This window comes from Bufo bufo, chromosome 8 (genome assembly GCF_905171765.1).
Source record: "Bufo bufo chromosome 8, aBufBuf1.1, whole genome shotgun sequence".
In the NCBI taxonomy this organism is placed as follows: domain Eukaryota; kingdom Metazoa; phylum Chordata; class Amphibia; order Anura; family Bufonidae; genus Bufo; species Bufo bufo.
The window spans coordinates 191,477,549-191,500,284 of NC_053396.1; the positions used below are offsets into that span (position 1 = coordinate 191,477,549).

General features: G+C 45.9%; 1 protein-coding gene across 1 annotated transcript in view; it reads right to left on the bottom strand.

Annotated features, from left to right (window-relative positions):
• The window catches only part of LOC120978268 (galectin-4-like), a 32,501-nt gene extending 10,263 nt beyond the window's left edge, over positions 1 to 22,238 (bottom strand). Inside the window, exons 1-3 of the mRNA XM_040406500.1 lie at positions 22,036 to 22,238; positions 973 to 1,061; positions 34 to 238 (exon numbers count right to left, since the gene is read on the bottom strand). Coding sequence (XP_040262434.1) covers positions 34 to 238; positions 973 to 1,061; positions 22,036 to 22,080 — 339 coding nt within the window. The 5' untranslated portion in view covers positions 22,081 to 22,238. The remainder of the gene's footprint in view (positions 1 to 33; positions 239 to 972; positions 1,062 to 22,035) is intronic.
• Between the last annotated feature and the right edge of the window lie 498 nt (positions 22,239 to 22,736).

A 22,736-nucleotide genomic window follows, 5' to 3' on the forward strand; every position in this document is an offset into this window, starting at 1 on the left:
ATATCTTCAATATGATGCCTGTGTGCATCTTACCTGATAGTTGTTGCGAGTCACCTCGATCATGATGAAGAAGACTTTCCCAGATTTGAAAGGCATGTCTCGCTTAATTTCCTCTTCTCCCCAAACATCACCTTGTTTTGAGTTGAAGACGACGCGGTCACGGCCATCATATCGAGCGCTCATGTGGAAGCCAATGTCTGAAGGCTCATCCTGTCCAGCAGCCAAGTTGACAGCAAACCTTAACCAAACCAAAAATGAAAAATACCAATACATAAAACCAAAATCGTAGCGCAAGCAAGATAGGAAGGCAAAGAAGTAGAAACCACACCTCCGATAAGCAGTGGGTGGGATGATGCGTTCCCAGAATGGTGGAGAAGGTCATGCCTCCAACCCTCCCCACTACATGATTTGGCCAGATTCTCAGTGCCAGGCAAAGAAAGTAGCTTCTAAATGTGGCCATACACCAGAGATTTTGGTCAGCCAAAAAGGTCAATGGAAACCATTTCCTGCCAACCTTTAACATACAAGGGTGACAGATGCAGACCAATGAAAAGTTGCTTAGCCAAGTTGGATTTATTTCAGCGACTACTGGACGCTGTAATTGAGAGACCTGTATCCCTTCAGTGAAGGTCCAGACCAGGCCACAGATCACAGCAGAGACCAATGGGTCATTTTGGCTGAACTGTTGGTTTAACTTACGGCATGGTTGTTAAAGACAGCACCCTTCATAGACCAATCGTCAACTATAAGCCTCACAGTAAAATGGACGCCTGTATTCCCTTATGGATTGAAAGCTTATCCAGAGCATGCTCACTGCTACCTGTGGGCAACACACTGACAATGATGCTACCAAAGGCTCAGCTATTGTGTTCCAGACGTATTTTTGTGTATACCCCGATGAGATTCTTTTCATTTATTAAATAAAAATTCATTTTGAACAAATCTTACATAAGGCCGTATGATTGGACTTACCTGTTATATTTACTAGGGAGCGTGGCCTGAACACACACAATCATCCCGGGGCGCAGGCCACCAGCAATTATAGAGGTAAATGGGATGGGCTGCAACAAATCACAGTAATACAAGTTATAAGAATCTGGAATTTCTTTCACATCAAATAAACTGTGTGTAAAGGTCAGGAAAGTATTTCCCAAACTTATCCTAAAAGGAACCCTATCTTGAGGATTTCCTTAAAGAGGAACTGTCCCCTTGCCGGACAGGTCTGTTTCAGTAACTACTTACATCCCCCCACCATGTAATACCAATTCTGAAAAAGGTATTTTAATGACTTATGCCATTCCTTTATTATTACTTCTAGAAGTTATTAATGAATTTCTAGCAGTTTTTAGTTAAGGTCCAGATGGTTGTTACCAGTTGGGGTGTGGTTAACACCCATCTGGACCTTCCCTACAAACTGCTAGTAATTCAGTCACAACTTCTAGTAGAAATCATAAGGGAATGGCACATCATAGAGTCATAAGAATAGATGCTCCAGAACTGTCAGTACATGGGGGATGCAAGTAGATACTAAACAGGAGGGGTGAAAAGTCCTCTTTAAAGAAGTCTTATCTTTTGACATGTCTGGTTCAATACATACTTTGCTTTCCCCATAATATAACAATTCTGGATAATCTAGTATGTTAGGTTACTCTTACTAGAATTTTTAATAATTAAACAGGCAACTGGGTGTTGTGTGTGTCCCCTGCACAAGCTGACTGTCAAATCAGTGCTACCATTGTCAGACTGTAGGGATACACCCCTTTAACAAGGAGAACAGTAACACCCAGTTGTCAGTTTATTCTTAAACTTTGTAGGAGGAATAACAGAAGAGCGACAATGTAGAGTTATAAATAAAAATGCTGCAGAACTGATTTCATGGGGAATAATGGAATTTACTAAAATGGGCAAGAGGTCAGGAGAGGTGGTGGTCTTTTGTTAAGGGGATTTAAAGGGAACCTGTCACCTGGATGTTGTGTATAGAGCTGAGGACATGGGTTACTAGATCACCGCTAGCACATCCGCAATACCCAGTCCCCATAGCTCTGTGTGCTTTTATTGTGTAAAAAAAACGATTTGATACATATGCAAATTAACCCGAGAGGAGTCCTGTCCCTGACTCATCTCACATACAGGACTCATCTCAGGGTAATTTGCATATGTATCAAATCGGTTTTTTTACACAATAAAAGCACACAGAGCTATGGGGACTGGGTATTGCAGATGTGCTAGCGGTGATCTAGCAACCCATGTCCTCAGCTCTATACCCAAAATCCTGGTGACAGGTTCCCTTTAAACATTGTTTTTCTTGAGGACAGTTTTGCAAAACAGTCATATTTTGGATGTCTCTGGGGTCCAACATACAATACAATCACACAATTTGCAGTAAATTTAGGAACAGGCTTTCTTCCATCTTAATCTACATCAGGGATGCTCAACCTGCGGCCCTCCAGCTGTTGCAAAACTACAACTCCCAGCATGCCCTAATAGCTGTAGGCTGTGCATGCATGCTGGGAATTGTAGTTTTGCAACAGCTGGAGGGCCACAGGTTGGGCATCCCTGATCTACATTAACAAATACAGCAGCAGGATAGGCCACAAAACATTGTTCAGTGAGGACCAACCATTGGGACCCTAACTGTGTGAGGAGAGTAGGCCACATACTCAATCTCTTCTCATTATATAGCTAGTGGGACCTCTTACTAGGTTCAACCTTCCTTGAATGTATGAAGGTTCTCATTCATCCAGGACATTTTCATAGTCATCTGATGGGCTCTCTCTAATTGGGAAAGCCCCAAATGCCTTCAAGAAGAAATACAGTCCAGTTACTCTGATGTCTTACTGGTGACAACTTCCTCGAGTGTTTCAGATTTGCTAACCAAACTTTTGATATACACGGAAAGAATCTTCAAGTACCTTGTGCCAAGAGCTGTCAGGAGGTGCCTCCAGAATGATCCTGAAGGCACCTCTGATGAAAGCAAGCGAATGTGAAATCCATTCCCTTCAGTTTAGGCTGTGGGATTATGCCAGTCAAAAGAGCTCTATTAATGTAAGATTGGGTTAGATGGACATAGACCTGAACATATTGTTGGCACCAATTTTGGCAGGGTCTTCCACAAGTCTCAGGTTTATGGGGACTTCTCTCATTTGCCATTAGGAGAAACAGGGACTCGACAAATTTTTCTTAGCAGAAACAGTTCTGCCAGATGCTTATCCCTGATCCCATCTCTACCAAATCAAATGAGAAGAGAATTTATTAAGGAATCAATGGTGATCACTGTGGGGTATTCTGTAAAGTCCCCCAAGGGTCAATGATGTGCTTTGTACAACACCTTATGTTTCCCGGCCTGAATACAAACATGACTTGGAAACGAGACCCGTTCTTTGTTAGAACAGTTGACCTCATGGCAGGAGGGGTATTTTTCTAGCATTGCAAAATTGGTTGTGTCCCTAGGAAGTCTCATCTTGTGGGTGGTAGCCTACAGATTTGCTAATGCAGAGGAGGACATCTGTTCAACTTTAGAACAAAAGCAGCAGACCACAGTCCCCAGTGTTGTATTTGCCTAACATTGTCTCCCACACGGTAAACAGGAATGATATGCAATCCATACAAGTCTACATCCTCAGCTTCTTCTGGACCAATATATACTGGAGTATATAGAGCCCCTATATGGACAAAAACATTACATAAACCCTAAAAAAAAAAAAAAAAAAAAAAAAAAAAAAAAAAAGCACCTATACCTGGACTATGGAGGCAACAAAAAATTGCTGGACTACCATAACCTAAGGGATTTCTTATTGAAGAAAACCGGATCAGGAGCTCCTATGCTCTGGAAAATGAAATAAAAAATCCAGCCCTGTTTATTGAACCCTTCACAAGATAATTTGATATTTTTTTCAAAATTTCACCATGACCTGTGTGCATCCTGAAAACAAAAGTCATTAGCTACCAATGGGCCTCAGACTAAAGCCATTGAAAAAACAAAACCCAAACTGTTCCTTCCCTTAGTGATCTGAAGTTTTGTCCTGTCCCAACCCTGTATCTAAACACTCTAAGGTAGCTTATTGGCACCTACATTAGCACCCCTCAACTATGGCTGTGTGCCCTCCCTAAACCCTACAGTGGACCTCACACAGTATTAGGAGGAGAGGACCAGAAGGCTTATTTAGACCATGAAAGTCATTAAGTTCTCGAACTTGCGTGATATAAATCATGGAATCATTAGTCAATCGTCTCTACACACGGGTCAGACCAGGAACTGTAATTTTGGCCATGGTTTATGCACCACATGTTGGGTGTGACTCATTGCTGCCTTCACAATGCAGTCCTTGTGATCGGTCTTCTCATGGACGGTATTTCAGACAGGGTGTCACTGAGCATGTGCAGGTCTTTACCCATTCATCCAACTACTGACTCACATGAGAAAAAAAAAAAGTTAAGATAGATTTAGAAAGAACATTTATCCTTGGAAGTACGTGTGTTTTTTGGCGGCAATTTCTCACACCTAATTTTCTGGGCAAAAATCCAGCAATTTTTGGCCATGGAGGCAAGTTTTCTAAATGGTCTAAATTTAAGGAGAATCTGTCGCCGTCCTCCACAGGTTATAACAGGTTGTACAGCTCTGTAGCTCTGCTTCAACTGTTTCTGCGTTCCTCAGAATATAGTGTAGAAGCAAGGAGCCACAAGTTCTCTCCACCACCATTACCCTGCCAATGGCGGTTCAGTGCAAGCAGGCGAGATGAGCAACATCGCCACACCTGCTGCACTGAGACATGGATAGCACAGACTGGCCCTGAACTATTCAGTGTGGGAACATAGGATGAGTATTCAATGAGGGAATAAGGTGGCATCACTGTATGAGGGCGCTTAAGGGGGTTTTCCAGTTTGCATCAGCCTTTAAATCGCTGTAATTTTGTAATTAATTTATTTTACCTTTATTGCTCCTCTCCCATTCTGGGCTGTGGTCACCTGACCATGTCCATGCAGCTCTGTCTTATTTCCATGGGCGGGGCAGTGATAGGGGTGTGTCTATGTAACAAGCTGGGTGGGAGGAGCTATAAAGTAGGTGGGCTTTGTTAGCAAGAAACACTGCTGCTGGATCATACTGATCTGGCGCACCTTTAGACTGTATAGAAGCATAGTTGCCAACTGTCCTGAATTTTCTACGATTGCCCTTATTTTCAGAGTCAGTTCTGGCAAATTTGCAGTGTCCCTGGCCAAAAATGGGCAGGCTAATGCAAACCCCACCCACAAGTGGGTGTTTCTGGGTGGTTTCAGAGTGTTCCCTGGGGGCAGGGCTTATAAGTCACAATTTTACCAGCTGAAACGTTGGCAAGCATGTAGAACATAGTTGCCAACAGTCCCAAATTTGCAGGGACTTGCCTGAAAATTAGAACGTCTCAGGCCGTGTCAGGCCAAAATGGGTGCGCCTTATACAAGCCCTGCCCATAAGTGGGTGCTTCCAGTCAATTTTGGGGGTGTTCCCAATGTTGGCAAGTATTGTTTTGCTGGCCTGCTTTAAGAATTTTGGTCCAATTTCTGACAATTAGGTGCACTCACATTAATAAGTGTGGCCCAATGTTTTGCTCAGGAGGCTTCAGAAACCCTGATCAGGCCCTGGGTATACAAGAACGTACTGAAGCATTTAGCCTCAGTTATACATTTTGGATATGGTTGATATGTACGCCATTTTTTGGGGGCCAAGATGTAAAGGTTTGTGGTTACTGTGCCAATTTCCTCTGTGAAATCATGTGATGATTTATGGCCCAGCACCTGTGAGCTGCCTATAGAAGGCTATTCTTCATAACCACAGATCAGGTCTCATTGCTGCAGGTATGAAGGACACATAGTGCTTGTACAACACTGAGGGAGACTCAAAGGAAAACAGACGGTTGCCTATAGCATCCACAGTGCAGCTTTCAGACTACAAAATGAAAGCTGCGCTGTGATTGGTTGCTATGGGCAACAAAATCTGTTTTCCTTTTAGACAGTTTCTGTAACAGGTTATGTCTAAGGGTATGGCCTGATGGTGCAGCTGGTGGGTCATGACCGCCCACAGGAACTAATGACTGCACGACTACCACAAAATCATGTGGCAACCAGCACCGTCAGGCCATACAATTAAGGCCCCCCCATACATATAACAAGTTGGCAAGACCAGACGGCCATCTTCTGTGTATGGAGGCTTCCCTAGTCTCCTCTCACAGAGGATGTCGGGGAAGGATTGGGCATGTTGATTTTTATCCTGCCTAATCCATCATTCTGCCAGTCAATAAGTCTCCATCACAGGCATCCGACAGGGACTCCCCCAGTCAGAGTGTGTATGTGTATGGGGGAGTTGGAAAGAATAGCTGTATGCAAGCAAGAATGCGTGGGGTCTTAACCCTTTAATGACCAGGGATTTTTTGCCCCTTCATGAACAGAGCAAATATTCATTTTTTGGAATGCTACATACTCCAAATTGATTTTTTTGTGTGTGACACATGGGGTTTTCCCATTTAAAATTAGAGTGGATTCTAATTATTCATTTTTTAAGTCTCAGGGACAAAATGGTAAAAAAAATAAAAAAGCAACATTGCCTTTTTTTCATGCTATGTTTATTCAAGAAATTACTACACCAAAGGGAAAAATAAATAAATAATCCTTTAAAGGGAGTGTTGTAGTGTACGGGAACTGTAATACCCGTCACTACCAAAGGTCACTTGGTGTGCTGTCGTCCCTCCTTAATTATGGGGAAGTTGGTATATGTCAGTTTTATAAAATGTCATGTAATGTAATGCATGTATTTCCCTGTTGCTATGAAACTTGCAAGTACAGGCCGGCTAGGGGTGTCATTCCAGCTCTTAGGCATTAGAGGGAGCTAGGGAGCCCTAGTTTATATAAGGGCCAGACAAGGAAGGGAAAGTCAGTGTAACCTGATCTAGTGTGGAGTGCAGAAGTCAGTCTAGACCACAGCTCAGAAGTTTCTAGAGCCTGAGGAAGTGTCCAGAAGCTGAGAGAGACAGAGGCAAAGATCAGGAAAGCCAGAGGTACTCAGAAAGACAGAGGAGGTACTTATAGAAGCCATAGCCAAGGATATAAAGCCAGAACTAGGTTAATGGGCCTTGGTGAAGAATTGCTGTATTCCAGGATCAGACAGAATTAGAGTGCAAGCTCCTGTGCTGCAAGTCCTGTGTTCAACACTCTGTAATTACCCTGCTATAACTGAATTGCCTGCATCGACCGAATTGCAAAATCGACTGTATGCTAAGGAACTGCATTTCCATTATTGTCTCTGCTTGCAAAACTACTAAAGTTGGAGTTCTGTTTTAAGACTACGTTTCCTCAATTTATTCCTGCATCCGCAAACGGCGTGCCACCGTTTACTTGGCACTGGCGTCACGAACTATTTCTACCTATACCTGCCCTTGCAGAGAGTCAGCTGTACCAGGTTAGTGTATATTGCACTACATCACCCAGAAACACCTATTGCACACAACTTGAGTACGCTGCACATCTCTTTTGGCGTTCCACGAACAGGATACGCACGCTTTCTAGTGCAAGAAGCGTGAACTTTGTGCCTTATACAGTTGCCCTGTGACCAAAGTGACAATTTTCCTGTTTTATTCAAGTGGACTTTGTGGACTGAAAATCGTACCCAAAGTGTACCAAAAACCTCTAAAAAGCGCTGTGCAGTGTTGCGCTACACAGAGGAAGAAAATCGCCACATTGGAGTGTGGTTTTGTGGACTTTTTACAATCCTGCTTGCTGTCAGTGAATGGACAGCGTTTTGCTAAAGATGGCCACCGGCTGCCTGGAGTAAAGTTTCCCGCGCCGCTGAGGACCTTCGTGGGCGGATCCCTGCAAAGACACAGAGAGTCCCGCCCCTCTTCATCATCGCACCGCCGCGGCCCTGCTTCTCCTGCGTCACCGCGGTCTCAGGACGTCCGGAATCTCGCGAGACTTGGCCTGCGCAAGACCAGCGATACCGGTAAGCACTTGTAACCGGAGGGAAGGGGAGTGTATCGGCCCCTTTAGTCGCCAGCGGTCACCTCTCAATAGACTACTATGTCAGAGCCAGGAGTGCCTGAGCAGCCGGCCCCAGGAGAGCTTGCGGCTCCTAATCAACCGACAGCCCCCAGCATGATGCCCTTTACCATGCCTTATTATTTCGGGGCTCCATGGTTCCCTCGCTACAGGGGAGAGACCCATACCCTACGGGACTTTGAAGAAAAGTTGCTGGCACTATTCCGATTATACCCTATAAATGCCGACCAGCAAATGGAAATCATGCTAGCGCAACTGGAGGGGGCTGCCCGCAGGGAAGTGTTATCCTGGCCTGCTACTGAGCGGAGTACTCTAGAACAGATATTCACCCGCCTCAGGGCCACTTTTGAAACTAGGACTGCCTCAGAGATAAAGATGCACTTCTTTGGCAAGAGACAGAAGCCCGGTGAGTCCCTCCGTGACTATGCCCTATCACTCCAGGAGGCTTTAGGGGCTGTAATTCAGATAGATCCCAAAGAGGCTGATAACCGGGACCAGACCCTGAGGGAACAATTTATCACCGGGGTGTCTAGTGAACAAATAAGGACCCAGTTAAAGATGCTGTCCGCCCAGCACCCTAACAGTGCCTTTCTGGACTTTAAAGAACTGGCTATAAAAATTCTGGGGTCCACAGTATCTCCTGAGTTGAGCGCCCTATCTGAGTCATCAGCCTGCAAACCAAAAACGCTTGTCACTAACCAGGCTGAGGCCGGCCAAGCTGTTCAAGTGTCAGCTACTGATACTATTGCCATGCTGACAGAGCAAGTAAATCACCTCACTAAAAAAGTCTAGAGAAAGTGTGCAGAAAAATAGAGGAATGGGAAAAACCCATAATGCTAGATGAAGAATTCCTGTCACCTCCTAGGCCGTTCCCACCTCCTTACCAAGAGACTCACCCCAGGGATCCTGGGAGGCGTAATAGAGGTCGCAAGAAGCCCGTGTGTACATACTGCAAAAAGCTGGGACACAGAATCCACGTGCTGGCAGTTAAACGGGCAACCCCTGAGGCTGAGGACCACCCCTCGGGAGGTAGAACACTAGGTCCAGAGGATCCAAATTGGATGCCACGTTATGTAGGATCCCATCCTAAAATCAATATAGAGATCAACGGGATCCCCTTTGAAGCCCTATTAGATACTGGGTCTCAGGTCACTACTATTCAGCTGCCTGCATTTGAAAAGTTCTGGGACACCAACCAGTTGACCCAACCGCCTGAATCCTGGGTGGAAATCATCGCCAGCAATGGCAAACCAGTAAAGGTTCATGGATACTGGGAACCCACCCTGCAGGTGGGAGAAGTAACCCTGCCTCAACAGGGAGTGATCGTAGTACAGGCCGGTGACAGAGGAGGACATCCTGTCATTCTAGGCACCAATGTCTTCAAAAACTGTTATTCAGAAATACTTGCTGTATTACATCAGACTTTGCCCACTGCTTCCTCTGCATCCAGGAGGGTGATTCAAAAGACTATCACTGTGTTAAGTGCCCAGCAGAGGTTTGCTAATGGGAAAGGAGAAATTTGTACTGCCAGGATCCGTGATATTAAGCCTGTGACTTTGCCTCCTAATTCTCAAACTCTTTTGTGGTGTCGTGCTGTCCTGGGAGTCGAAGGCCGAGATTATCCAGCCCTGGTGGAACCAATCCAGATGGAGGATTATCCTTATGTGAGAGCTGCCAAGTGCCTGGTGAACGTCTCCCAAGGTAAAGTACCTGTCCGTCTGATTAACCTGAGTAATCATCCTGTTGCGCTTACTAAGCATTGCAGTGTTGCCCAGCTGTCCTTCCAAGACGTCATTCGTCTTCCAGTGACAGAAAAGCCGCCAGCTGCAGTCAGCGGATGTTCGCCGGTGACCCAGCCACAAGTGCCCTGGTGGGAAGAGCTCCATGTAGGGGACGAGACTACCCCCCCAACATCAACAAGAAGGGATTCTACAGCTTGTCAAGGAGCACCACCAGGCCTTCAGTAAGCATGCTACTGACTATGGAGAGGTTAGTGCCATACAACACACCATACCTACTGGCTCTCATCCTCCTATCAAGGAGAGATACAGACCCTTACCACCTACTTCATATCAGACTGTAAAGGAAATGATCCAAGAGATGAAAGACTCTAATGTGATCCGGGACAGCCGTAGTCCGTGGGCTGCACCCCTGGTTCTTGTAAAGAAGAAGGACGGTAGTATTCGTTTCTGTGTGGATTATAGGAAAATTAAATCAAATAACCCACAAAGATGCATACCCACTGCCCCGCATTGAGGAGTCACTAACTGCTCTGGGCTCTTCTGCCTATTTCTCCACATTGGACTTGACCAGCGGCTACTGGCAAGTACCCATGGCCCCCGAGGATAGGGAAAAGACTGCTTTCACTACTCCCATGGGCCTGTTTGAATTCAATTGTATGCCGTTCGGGCTATGTAATGCCCCAGGAACTTTCCAGAGACTAATGGAACGGTGTTTGGGTCACAAAAACTTCGAAACAGTGCTGCTGTATCTAGATGACGTCATTGTGTATTCAAAAACATATGAAGACCATCTGAAACATTTGGCAGAAGTATTTGAAATCCTTATCAAATATGGCTTGAAGGTAAAGCCATCCAAGTGTCACCTGCTCAAGCCGGCAGTAAGATACCTGGGGCATGTAGTAAGCGGAGAGGGAGTGCAACCTGACCCTGATAAATTAGCAGCTGTCTGTAATTGGCCGGTTCCTACTACCGTCAAAGAGGTGAGGAGTTTCCTTGGTTTTGCCGGCTACTATAGACGTTTTATCCCCCATTTTGCTCAAATAGCTGATCCTATCCAGGAACTCTTGAGGGGGCAACCCAAAAAGAGTCCTAGAACTCCTGTGCCCATTGAGTGGAATGAGAAAAGAGATAGCGTTCCAATTGCTAAAAAAGAAACTGACCGAGCCTCCTGTGTTAGGTTATCCAGATTATAGCAAGCCTTTCCATCTTTATACCGATGCTAGCAAGCGAGGCCTGGGAGCTGTGTTAGCCCAGATCCAAGAGGGAAAAGAGAGTGATAGCATATGCAAGCCGCTCCCTGAAAGGAGCTGAGAAAAATGACCAGAATTATAGTTCCTTCAAACTAGAGTTCCTGGCATTAGTGTGGGCGGTGACAGAAAAATTCAAGGATTATCTAGCCGCCACCCCGTTCATTGCATTCACTGACAATAACCCTCTGGCACATCTCAATACAGCTAGATTGGGGGCCTTGGAGCAGAGATGGGCCTCTCGCCTTGCCAACTATAATTTCTCTGTAAAGTATCGTGCTGGACGTACTAATGATAACGCTGATGCTTTATCCAGGCTTCCCACAGAGACAGCTCCTGATGATGTGCGAGATGCTTGGGAAGATGTAGAGATGCCGGCTTTCTATAACAAATTTGCTCAACAGGATCAGGCTCGAGCTACCAATAACAGAGCTGCAGTTCCTTCACCCTCCAGTAGGCCTGAACCTAAGGAAGAAAGGTGGGTGAAACTACAGTCTGAAAGTAGAGTGCTGGGTGAGTTGTTGGACTTCATTACTAGTGGCAGAGCCCCTGAGAGGATCCGGCGTAAGAGTGCAGATCCTGAGCTTATCAAATTGTGGAGACAGCGCCATCAACTCTTCATACAAAAGGGCCTATTGCTACGGAGAAGCCTAGACCCAGTGTCCAACGAGAGAGTGCACCAGATTCTCATACCCCGACGAGATGCAGGTATGGTGTTGGAGATGTACCACAATCAATCCGGTCACTTTGGGGTCCAAAAGACTGAAGCTACTATCCGCCAGCGGTTTTACTGGGTAGGCATGAGAGAAGACATGGAGAAGTGGTGTCGAGAGTGTGTAGCCTGTGCCTTGAAACGAAGTGAGCACCATGATCAGAGGGCACCACTGAGACCCATTGTAAGTACCCGTCCTCTTGAACTTGTCGCCATCGACCATGTGAAACTGGAGCCTAGTCGCTCAGGGTATGCTTATGCCATGACTATTATTGACCATTTCACAAAGTTTGTTGTAGCAGTGCCTGTGAGAGACCAGACAGCCAAGACTACAGCCGAAATGTTCTGGAAGCACTTTCTCCTGCCCTATGGATGTCCAGAAAAGATCCTCACCGATCAAGGACCTGCTTTTGAGTCCCATCTGTTCCATGAACTGTGCCGCTTACACAACTGTAAGAAGATCCGGACGACGGCCTACCATCCTCAAGGTAACGGATTATGTGAAAAAATGAATCAGACCTTGATAGAGATGCTGAGGGCCGTGCCTCCTGAAAACAGAGGAGACTGGCCCAGTCTGTTGCCACAGCTCATGTTCACATACAATCATACCATACATTGTTCCACCGGGTATACCCCTTTTTACTTGATGTTTGGGCGCCAAGGGACATTGCCTGCTGATCATTCATTGGACATACATGTGCCTGATTGCATTAACCCATTACCTAACACCGACTGGGTTGCTGAGCACCAAAGGCGATTAGATGCAGCCAAAGCCATTGTTCAGGAACGTATGGACCTTGCTAGAGACCGACAGCAGAGAGACTATGATCAGGCAGCCCATGCAGAACCCTTGACCATAGGGGCCGTGGTATGGTTAAAGAATAACCGTCGTACCAGCAAATTGGACAGTAAGTGGGAGCGAAGTCCTTATGTTGTCACTGCAATCCCAAATGTTGGAACTCACACTTATGAGATCACCCGGGAAGACAAGGGATCCCAAATTGTACACCGAAACCGGTTGAAACTCTGCCTGACGCCAGAACCTAGTGCCGAGAGTTCTGGATTAGAATATCCGGTGTCAGAGTCAGCCATACAGCCCGAGGATCCTATGCAGGCTGTTAGTAATCTGAGGTATGACGCTGATCCCATGCATTGGCTTCTGACACCTTGGTTGAACTTGCTGGTGCCTGCTCCGGCACCTACTGTAGCTTCACCTCCAGCAGAGCCGGTTCAAGATGCTCCGGGTCCAGTTCCCCCTCTAGTGGATATTGTTGTTCCAGTTGTTCCTGTTGTTCCAGTTGTTCCTGACCAAGGTCTCACGGATGGAGACCCTCCTGTTGCTCCTCTCTCGTCTACCTCGTTGCTAAGGGGAGAGGAGACCCCTGTTTTGAGAAGGTCTACCCGGATGACCAGGGGACGCCCACCAGTCCGTTTAGGAGACTTTGATTATTCTGGTGGTGTCTCCTCCCAAACAGTTGCCACGGGCAATACCTTGTTGGACATTTGTGCGCAAGAATGGACTCCCCCACGTGAGCCCTTGCCTGTGCTACACCCACAGGAAACCCCTGGGTAGTTCCGTTATTATGCTGTCATTTTATTGTGCAACTTCATACTAAGGAAATGTGCCCAGAGATGGACTCCACCGCATGAGAGCCTCTGTGATTAATAAGAAATAACCTGGGTACGGACTCATGTTTGTTCTTTGAGCCTCCAAGAACTTTTATACTGTTTTATCCATTCTACTGTTTTATTATGGACTTATTCATTGTTATGGACTATCCTGGTTATAATGTTACGCTGTGCCAGGTCAGCGCCCCCGTTCCATTCACTATCCTGAGAGAAGAGAACGACGCCCCTTGTCACCACACTTCACTTTTGCCAATTGGACCTGATGTGAATGTAAATGCAGATGAATTACATGTATGTATGCCTGCATGTCTCTATTTTCTATTTCAGATAGAGATTCCAGTTGGGAGACCCAGGATGGAGTACGAGGTCGTACTCAGCTTAAAGCAGTGGGGTATGTAGTGTACGGGAACTGTAATACCCGTCACTACCAAAGGTCACTTGGTGTGCTGTCGTCCCTCCTTAATTATGGGGAAGTTGGTATATGTCAGTTTTATAAAATGTCATGTAATGTAATGCATGTATTTCCCTGTTGCTATGAAACTTGCAAGTACAGGCCGGCTAGGGGTGTCATTCCAGCTCTTAGGCATTAGAGGGAGCTAGGGAGCCCTAGTTTATATAAGGGCCAGACAAGGAAGGGAAAGTCAGTGTAACCTGATCTAGTGTGGAGTGCAGAAGTCAGTCTAGACCACAGCTCAGAAGTTTCTAGAGCCTGAGGAAGTGTCCAGAAGCTGAGAGAGACAGAGGCAAAGATCAGGAAAGCCAGAGGTACTCAGAAAGACAGAGGAGGTACTTATAAAAAGCCATAGCCAAGGATATAAAGCCAGAACTAGGTTAATGGGCCTTGGTGAAGAATTGCTGTATTCCAGGATCAGACAGAATTAGAGTGCAAGCTCCTGTGCTGCAAGTCCTGTGTTCAACACTCTGTAATTACCCTGCTATAACTGAATTGCCTGCATCGACCGAATTGCAAAATCGACTGTATGCTAAGGAACTGCATTTCCATTATTGTCTCTGCTTGCAAAACTACTAAAGTTGGAGTTCTGTTTTAAGACTACGTTTCCTCAATTTATTCCTGCATCCGCAAACGGCGTGCCACCGTTTACTTGGCACTGGCGTCACGAACTATTTCTACCTATACCTGCCCTTGCAGAGAGTCAGCTGTACCAGGTTAGTGTATATTGCACTACATCACCCAGAAACACCTATTGCACACAACTTGAGTACGCTGCAGTGTCAGTTTCACCTTTTTAACCCTTCTCATAGCTTTCTAGCAGCCCTACAGTTAATAAAAATGTTACCTTTATGAGCAATCCTGGACTTATAAAACCGGCAAAAAACAACTTAGTAGCATATGCAAATGAGGGCTCGCAAGTGCCCAGGGGCGGCGTTACCCTCGTAGGTGCCCAGCTAGCTCAGCCTTATTGTCGCTTCCCCCGGCCCATTCTTTCCCTCTGACCGCCCATCTACTTCTTGTTTCGCCGAGATCCCGCTCCTGCGCACTCAGTCAGTCGGCCGCCGCATGCGCATTACTTACCGTGATGCCGTACAAGGAATGGGCATCGCAGTGCACATGCGGCGGCCGACGGACTGAGTGCGCAGGAGCGGGATCTCGGCGAAACAAGAAGTAGGTAGATGGGTGGTCAGAGGGAAAGAATGGGTGGGGGGGGGGGGGGGGGGGAAGACAATAAGGCTGAGCTAGCTGGGCACCCATGAGGGTAACGCTGCCCCTGGGCACTTGCGAGCCCTCATTTGCATATGCTACCAAGATGTTTTTTGCCGGTTTTATAAGTCCAGGATTGCTCATAAAAGGTAACGTTTTTATTAACTGTAAGGCTGCTAGAAAGCTATGGGAAGGGTTAAAAAGGTGAAACTTTGATGACAGACTCCCTTTAATCCTCACATGGATCCCATGTCATAACGCATGACAGAGCAATTGCACCAAAACAAATGCCTAACTTTACACGGCTCTCCCTCCCTTTAGAAACTGCCTCTGGACATGGAGGCTAATCATCCAAGGACAGAAGATTCTTAAAGGTGCATTTACATGTGCTAAGGAGCAGCAGGTCGGCCGCTTGCTTAGTGGAGGAGGCCACTGTATTTACATGCAGTGATATCCTTTACAGTATGAGGACAAGGGATTGCTAATGCGACCACTCGTCCACAGCCAGGGGTGCCCCTCCAATGGAGGCGATTGCCTCAGGCGGCGAGACAAGTAGTGATGGTGGCAGGGCTATGAAAAATGAGCGCTTCCATTGTGGAAGTGCTTTCTCTATAGTCAAATGTATCACAGTAGGCCTTTAACAGTAAGGCTGGAGGGGTGGGGAGGGCGCAGTTTCAATTTTTGCCTTAGGCAGCAGAAAGGTTTTCCGAACACTGAACAAACAGGAACTTTTTAACGAACACCATAGTCAGCAGCAGCAATATGACGTTTTTGAGGAGGGAAAAAAAAAAAAAAAAAAAAAAAAAATGTTTTGAACCAAAAAGGTGTGGTTTTGAACTAATGGTGGTCTGTGGATGACACTGTCCTGGGGGGGGAATCTGTGGATGACATATAGCATCTTATGCTATGTGCCATCCACAGATCCCCCCCCCATAAGTGTCCCTGCAGTGTGAATGACCCCCAATACAGGGGCCGGCATCTAGAGATTAGGATTGGCAGCGGGGACCAGTGCGGTCCCTGTATTCTAATGCACCGTCCCGCTCACTGTTGTATAATCTTTCTAACCTGTAGGCATTGTTAAAATATAATCATCATGTGTAATCCAGCTGTATAACTTACAACTAAATTCAGAGGAGGAGGCAGGGCGGCACCTGTGCCGCCTGCTTCATTCATAAAGTGGGCAGCGCAGGTGCATGACGTAGTGAGTGATGCGCCACCCGCACTCCTGCCTGCCTCCGGAATTTAGTTGTAAGTAATACAGATGGATTACACATGATTATTATAATTTTAACAATGCCTACAGGTTAGATAAGATTATACAACAGTGAGCGGGGCCGGTGCATTAGAATACAGGGACCGCACTGGTCCCCGCTGCCATTCCTAATCCAGATGCCGGGGCCAAGCCCCTCCTCCCTCTGTTAATACACCCGCCGAATCGCCGACTGCGCTGTGCGGCGGCAGTGTATCATTGTAGGTAATTGTAGCATTTTTGGGTCGGCCAAATCGCCATCATCGATTATCGCGATACGATAGATCGCCAAAGCAATCGTGCAGGCCTACTTTACACCAGTTAATAAGAAATCTCCCCATATACCAGTCACTAATAACAGGGATCTAATGGCATTTCAAAGATCAGTGCTAGCAGCGATCTGTATACATAAGCAGGCTGATCACATTTCTCTGCATGCCTCCAAGTCCCCTCTGCACAGAGGATCCCTATGAGGTCATCACTGACATCATGGGGTTCTTTAGCAACCACCTGCAATTTGGGCAGAGCTCCTGCATCAGGAACAGCACTTAATAGGTGTTGAGGGGCTCTGACAGGGAAGGGATTATTTCTTCCCAGTCACAGTACAGGATTGAGGACCCATACAGTTGGCTATCAGCATGCAAAGCACCAAGTATATTAAAGGCTGCAGGCACAGGGACCATGCCATTATCCATTCATGTACATAGTCTGGTCCGGAAGGGGTTAAGAGGAACCACTGGTCTGATTGCCTAGCGTCAAGCACAGTAGTCCTCTGCCTATAGACTGCCCTGCGGGAAGGAACCTGCTGAAGTGTGTGTACTCCTATGAAAATTATGGATATCTTAGGCCAATTAGACATCCAGGGAGGGACACGGGGAAAGGCTGCAGAAGGCATTAGATGTCATGTGAAGTGCAGACAAACATCTTGACGCCATGCATACCTTAACCAGGTTTTGCAGTTTAGAAAAACCCACCATATTAGAAAATTCTGCATTAACAGGGCGTCCGCTGTTCAGGATCTTCATCTAATGACCAGCGTGTGGAAGGGTTGCATCTCACCCTTGTCCTGTCCTGCATTACACACAATCTAGTGATTTCAATTGGTAAATGTGTAATGCTTAACTTCCCCTGTGGTGGCGCTGCAGGGAAACTGAGTAGTTACTGCCAGGGTTCCCCACAGATTCCCCCAGCTGGGACCCCCAGCAATCAGCTGTAAACTTTTAGTCTATTGTCAGGAGACCCTACTAACAAATAGGAACTGTCCAAAGCAGAGAACCCATATAAAAGGCAAGGCCTACTTGGTCGGAAGGGTCTAGGATGGCAGACATGCCAACACGTTGTAGGCCGAGTATGTGCACTAACCCAGACCTGGGGTAGGGGGAAGGGGGGGAAATCTGAAAATGTTATATTTTATGGTTATGTTTGTATACTAGCAATGATGAGGTATGGTTGGCAGGGACAGGGTTAACCACCCTGTTCCTCCCCTATTGGTAGGAGTGGGTTGGTCCTACTTTCTGCCAGGAGGGTGGGAGGGGTCTAGCTAGTGCAGTGAGGAAGGAAGCACGTTCAATGGCTCCTACTCCCAAGGGTCTTAGAGACCAGCAAGGGAACCTTTTCTCCTGCGAGACCACATCTCCAGAGAGACTGGAACACCACCAGGAAACCTAAAAACGACAGTAGTTAGTCAGCAGAGTGACCAGAAATCCACAGCTAAACCAACCCTGCTGCATGCGAGGAACGGCAGTTTAGACACCCATCACATAGATTTATCCAGGCCAGACCAACTCAGGGTCTGCATTACACAGTAGACACCTACACTGAAAACTATAAATGCAACACTTTCGGGTTTGCTCCCATTTTGCATGTGGCCAGAATCAAATAGAAGGGGGGGGGGGGGGGCAATGCCGGAATCCATCTGGATCCCATTATAGTCAATAGGCTCTGGTGGTGAATGGCAGTATCTGGCTAAGCTGGATATGGTGACCACCAGATAGCTTTAAAGCATATGTGAAACTAGCCTTACCTGCAGCCAAGGGTAAAATGGATTGGACAGGTTGCATTTTACCCTATTGTTTCCCCTTGCACGTTTGCCAAGAAAAGGTGGAGATGAGGGGGACTATGTCCTGGATAAATACTTGCATCAGACAGACATTTATCCAGTCCAACCAGGGTTAACCGCGACACCAGACTTCGGGCAGGACACAGGCATTAAGTTGTTGGCACATCATGCCTACATTCTAAAGTTCTTCCAGATTAAAGCTAATGTTCATGGTCAGGGTAAATGATGTGTCTGCAACTCATTTCACAATGTTCTATTCACTGTGCCTTCATCCAGTAACATTTGGTTCAGTAGAGATTTCTATTTGCATCTATTGACAGGCAAAGACCTCTGCATTCCTGTGACCAGTCACTACAATACCCAGTGCACTCTGCAGGCTATAGAGCAGGAGGAGCTCTGCAGATTGATATATTTTTAGGATTTATACATTGCCTTTTTTTTTAACTTAAAGGGGTTGTCCCACGAAAGATATTCTACAGCTTTCAAACCAGCACCTTGATCTGAATTCTTTTATAATTGCAATTATTCAACAAAATGTATGTTATGACCAACGCTGTAGTGCAGATACGAGGAGGCCAGGACGGAAGATGCTGCTCATGTGTACCTATGCGAGCTTCCACATTTCTGGGCACCAGAGAGGCTGGAGCTTATTCCATAGTGTGCAAGCACGTCCACCGCTGCTGGATTGCAGGGTGGTCATAACCCCTGGAAAGGAGCATCGTAAAATGTGATGGAAGTGAATCAAGCCAGCAAAGGAATCAATATGGAGAATCACAATACACTAGTAAGTGCAGCATATTAACTTTCACATGATAAATGCCATTTGCCGAAGTGAGACAACCCCTTTAAGTAAACAAAATGTCAAAGCTATAAATGTATAAGTTACAAGTGTTACTAAATCTTTTCCCGCAAAACTATAGCAATCTGCTCAGCTCCTCCTGCCTGCTGATTGCACTGCATTGCGTGGTGACAGATCCTCTTTAATAAGAGTGGAATTCGAGAGCACAATGCGCGCTGACACACCCTGACAAAACCCATCTTCCTTGTGCACAGATATGAATCGCTTGCTTGGTGCTTGTCCTGCTTGCACTTTCAGCAGTGTTTTTTAGGCACAGTATCCAAGTTTTCTGCATTGAATAAAAAATAAAAAAACCTTCAGAGGTAGACCACCAAATTTTTAGTCACATTAATTTATGTCTGTTTATGGGTTTGTGAATAGTTCCAATTTAGGGGCCCAAGACAGTCAATCTACCACTCATGCAGTCTTTCATTCACCAAAAATTGAAGGTGAAAAAAATTTTAAAATCATTTATTGAGATACTAGTGAGGTGGGCACTTCAATATGGAGGATTGATGTCCTCCACCTTCTAGAAATGTACTCCAGTCCCACTGGTGCAGTAGACAACACAAAAACTGTAATGATGCCCTAAAAGTATCATGCTTCCCAGCCCCAGCAAGGGCTAATGACCCTGTGACTTTGGTCAGTCTGGGACACCAGTCCAGAATCTGGAATCCAGCCTTATGGTACTGCTCTCCTCATATGGCCTGGATGGACATTTTGGACCCCTTTAGGCTCCAGGCCAACTACAATCTCTGCACCCCTTGAATTTACCCTAATGACCATGCTATCTGTTGCAAAAACCACATCTAGAAGGATATGTGTTGTGGAAATTTAATTATGCGGACATTTTATCTTTGGATGTGTGTGTGTTTTTATAGATGGTCATCTGTCTCCCTGTGTCGGATTTGGCCAAAGCGCGCTCTAGCAGAGGGTACTTGGGTTGAATCGGGACCAGTGGTAAAACAGTCAGTATGAAAACCTTCTCATGGGCTTGGAGACGTGTTCTCAGTGTGTAGGGGGGCATTTGCCGGTTTGTGAGCACTAAGTGCAATGCACTGGGCTTCTTCCCTTCAAATGTCTATACACTAGAGAAGTGAAGTCTGCATAACGAGAGATACATATTATACCTCTGCTGCGGCTTCGCTATCCCTTTCTGGATACATATCTGCTTTAAGACATGCATATCTGCCTTGTCGGTATACTCGTACCGTATACTGACAATGGCCGTAGCAATGTCTCGCAGATAATCTCAAACCTATAAGAACCAGTAGAATGATCTTCACTAGATACTGGTCGCTTTGAGCAGTATTGAATGAGGTCCATGCTGAGGGGGCGGCCGCCTGGCTGGTCAGACAACGGACATGACTCATCCTTCCTTATACAGGGATGGGGTGTGTGCATTGTATGTCCAGCCACATTGATGCCCTTCCCTGTCCTTTGACATGTCATCACTTCCTGTATGTCATCACTTCCTGTATCCTTGTTATAGGCCAGCCCCTTTTACACCTTTTGTGAGTAATAAAAGAAACAGACTGGGCAGGGAGGACAGGAGATGCTCAGAATTCAAGAAAGGGGGGAAAGAGGGTTTACATTTCCTTACACAAAGATATTGGAGAGCAGATTACAACTTAATATTTCTACAACATATGGAATAAATCCACTGTATAGAAACAAAAGCAAAAACCATATGGGTCCTCACAGGAAGGTTGGCACAGATGCCCAGTGCAACAGTATGCAGTACATAGAAATAACTGGGTGAGGCTTTGTCTTGTGTCCAGCACCATTCCTCTCAATTTCCCAGGACAACCCAGTACATTTTTTTTGGGGACCATACACAGGTAGGTAGATTTAGCTGGTACCATTCTAGAATGATTTTTTGGGTTAAAACTTTTTGTAGTCCAAATTACGTCAGTCTGCCATTATGGTGGCTTTCTCAGTCTATTTGTAATCGGTAGACTAGATGTGACAGACATTATGCACAAGGAGATGGATGATGTGAACACGAGACAACTAAAATGCCTGTCAGTTGAATTCCAGAAGACCTGTAAAATGATACAACCTGGAAGAGGCAGAAGAAAAATTTGTGAGTGTGTAGCCTAGGGGGTGGGGAGAGGTGCATGTTGCCGGGGCTGTTGGGACACCAACATATAGCACTGCTGTGACCAGGCTATCTAGATACAGGGCGAGGCAAACTAACTCTTTGCCCCAGGTGAAGGAAAGTCTAGACCGAGTACAGAAGACCTTGTACATCTCAGATTTTAATACGTAAGGGCCATACCAGGAAGTTAGAAACAGATATCCAGCTCTTAGAAGGTTGTAGAGGTCCTACAGGTATGATATTGTACATATGTACAGGTTAATCAGGTAACATAGGTCCAGGAACATACAGATACGAGGGGGACTCAAAAAACAAAAACACAAAATGGGGATCCTCTCCTGTTGTATAATGCAGTCACTTCCCGCCATTCCAAGAGGGTGTGGTCCTACGCTTCGTCCTTTCCATCCATACAGCAGATGAGCCGCGTAATCCTCACTGCAGGTTTCCCCCACTTTGCGATGTCTGCGATAAGGGGGGTCCTTGTGCAGATTCACCCCACCAATAGGGAAAGAGAAGAGATGTGCCCCCCCAATCTACATAGGTAAAAATACCTGTATGGTACATGCATAGATCCTTTCCACTTACACCCCCAAACCTGTGGTTGCCAGCCCTGTAACCCATCTGCATGTCCTATCCTAATACCGTCCATGGAAAGTCCTGAATACTGTTCTCAGAGAAACACTCCCAATATTGGCTTGTAAAAATGATAAATGCAATGAAATAAAGGAAATTATTATAGTACAGCTGTATATGATAGCCAAGCAGTAAGTACTCACGGGGTTGTAGGCGGGTTGGTAGCCTGGAGCCGGTACAAATGCCATGTTTGCTGCGGTGAGGAGTTGCTCAATACAAAAAAAAATTTCAAGACGACGAAGGATGCTTTATACCCCCGAGAGAAAGGGCAGGGCCGGAGCTTGTAGTCTCATTAAAACTGGAAAATCCACTTCATACCACAAGTCAGTAACCTAGGGAGACTCCTGCTGGAAGACAGAGCGTAGTGGTCATGTGAAGCAGATCCAGAGCCGCTTATAATAGTACATCAGTGAGCTTACTGCTTCGTAACAGAATTAACAATACTCCACCAAGATGGGTGAAAAAGCATGGCCCTGATTTAGCACTTTCACTCCAGAATTCTGGCTTAAAAAATTTGCCAAATGAGGCTTTTGCAACTTTTTGGACTTGTGCAAAAAATTAACAACTTTTTGCATTTTACGCCCCTCATTCTAGTTTTGCAATATCGGAAGGAAAGCGGGCATGGTTAGCTATGCTAAGGGTACTTTCACACTAGCGTTATTCTTTTTCGGTAAAGGGTCTCAATACCGGAAAAAAAAACCATCACTTTTGTCCCAATGCTTTCTATATGGAAAACAATCCGTTCAGTATGCATCAGGAGGTCTTCCGTTCTGTCCCTTGTACGGTATTTGAACGGACAAAATGCTGCAGCTTGCTGGAGTACTTATTCCGGCCAAAATTCTGC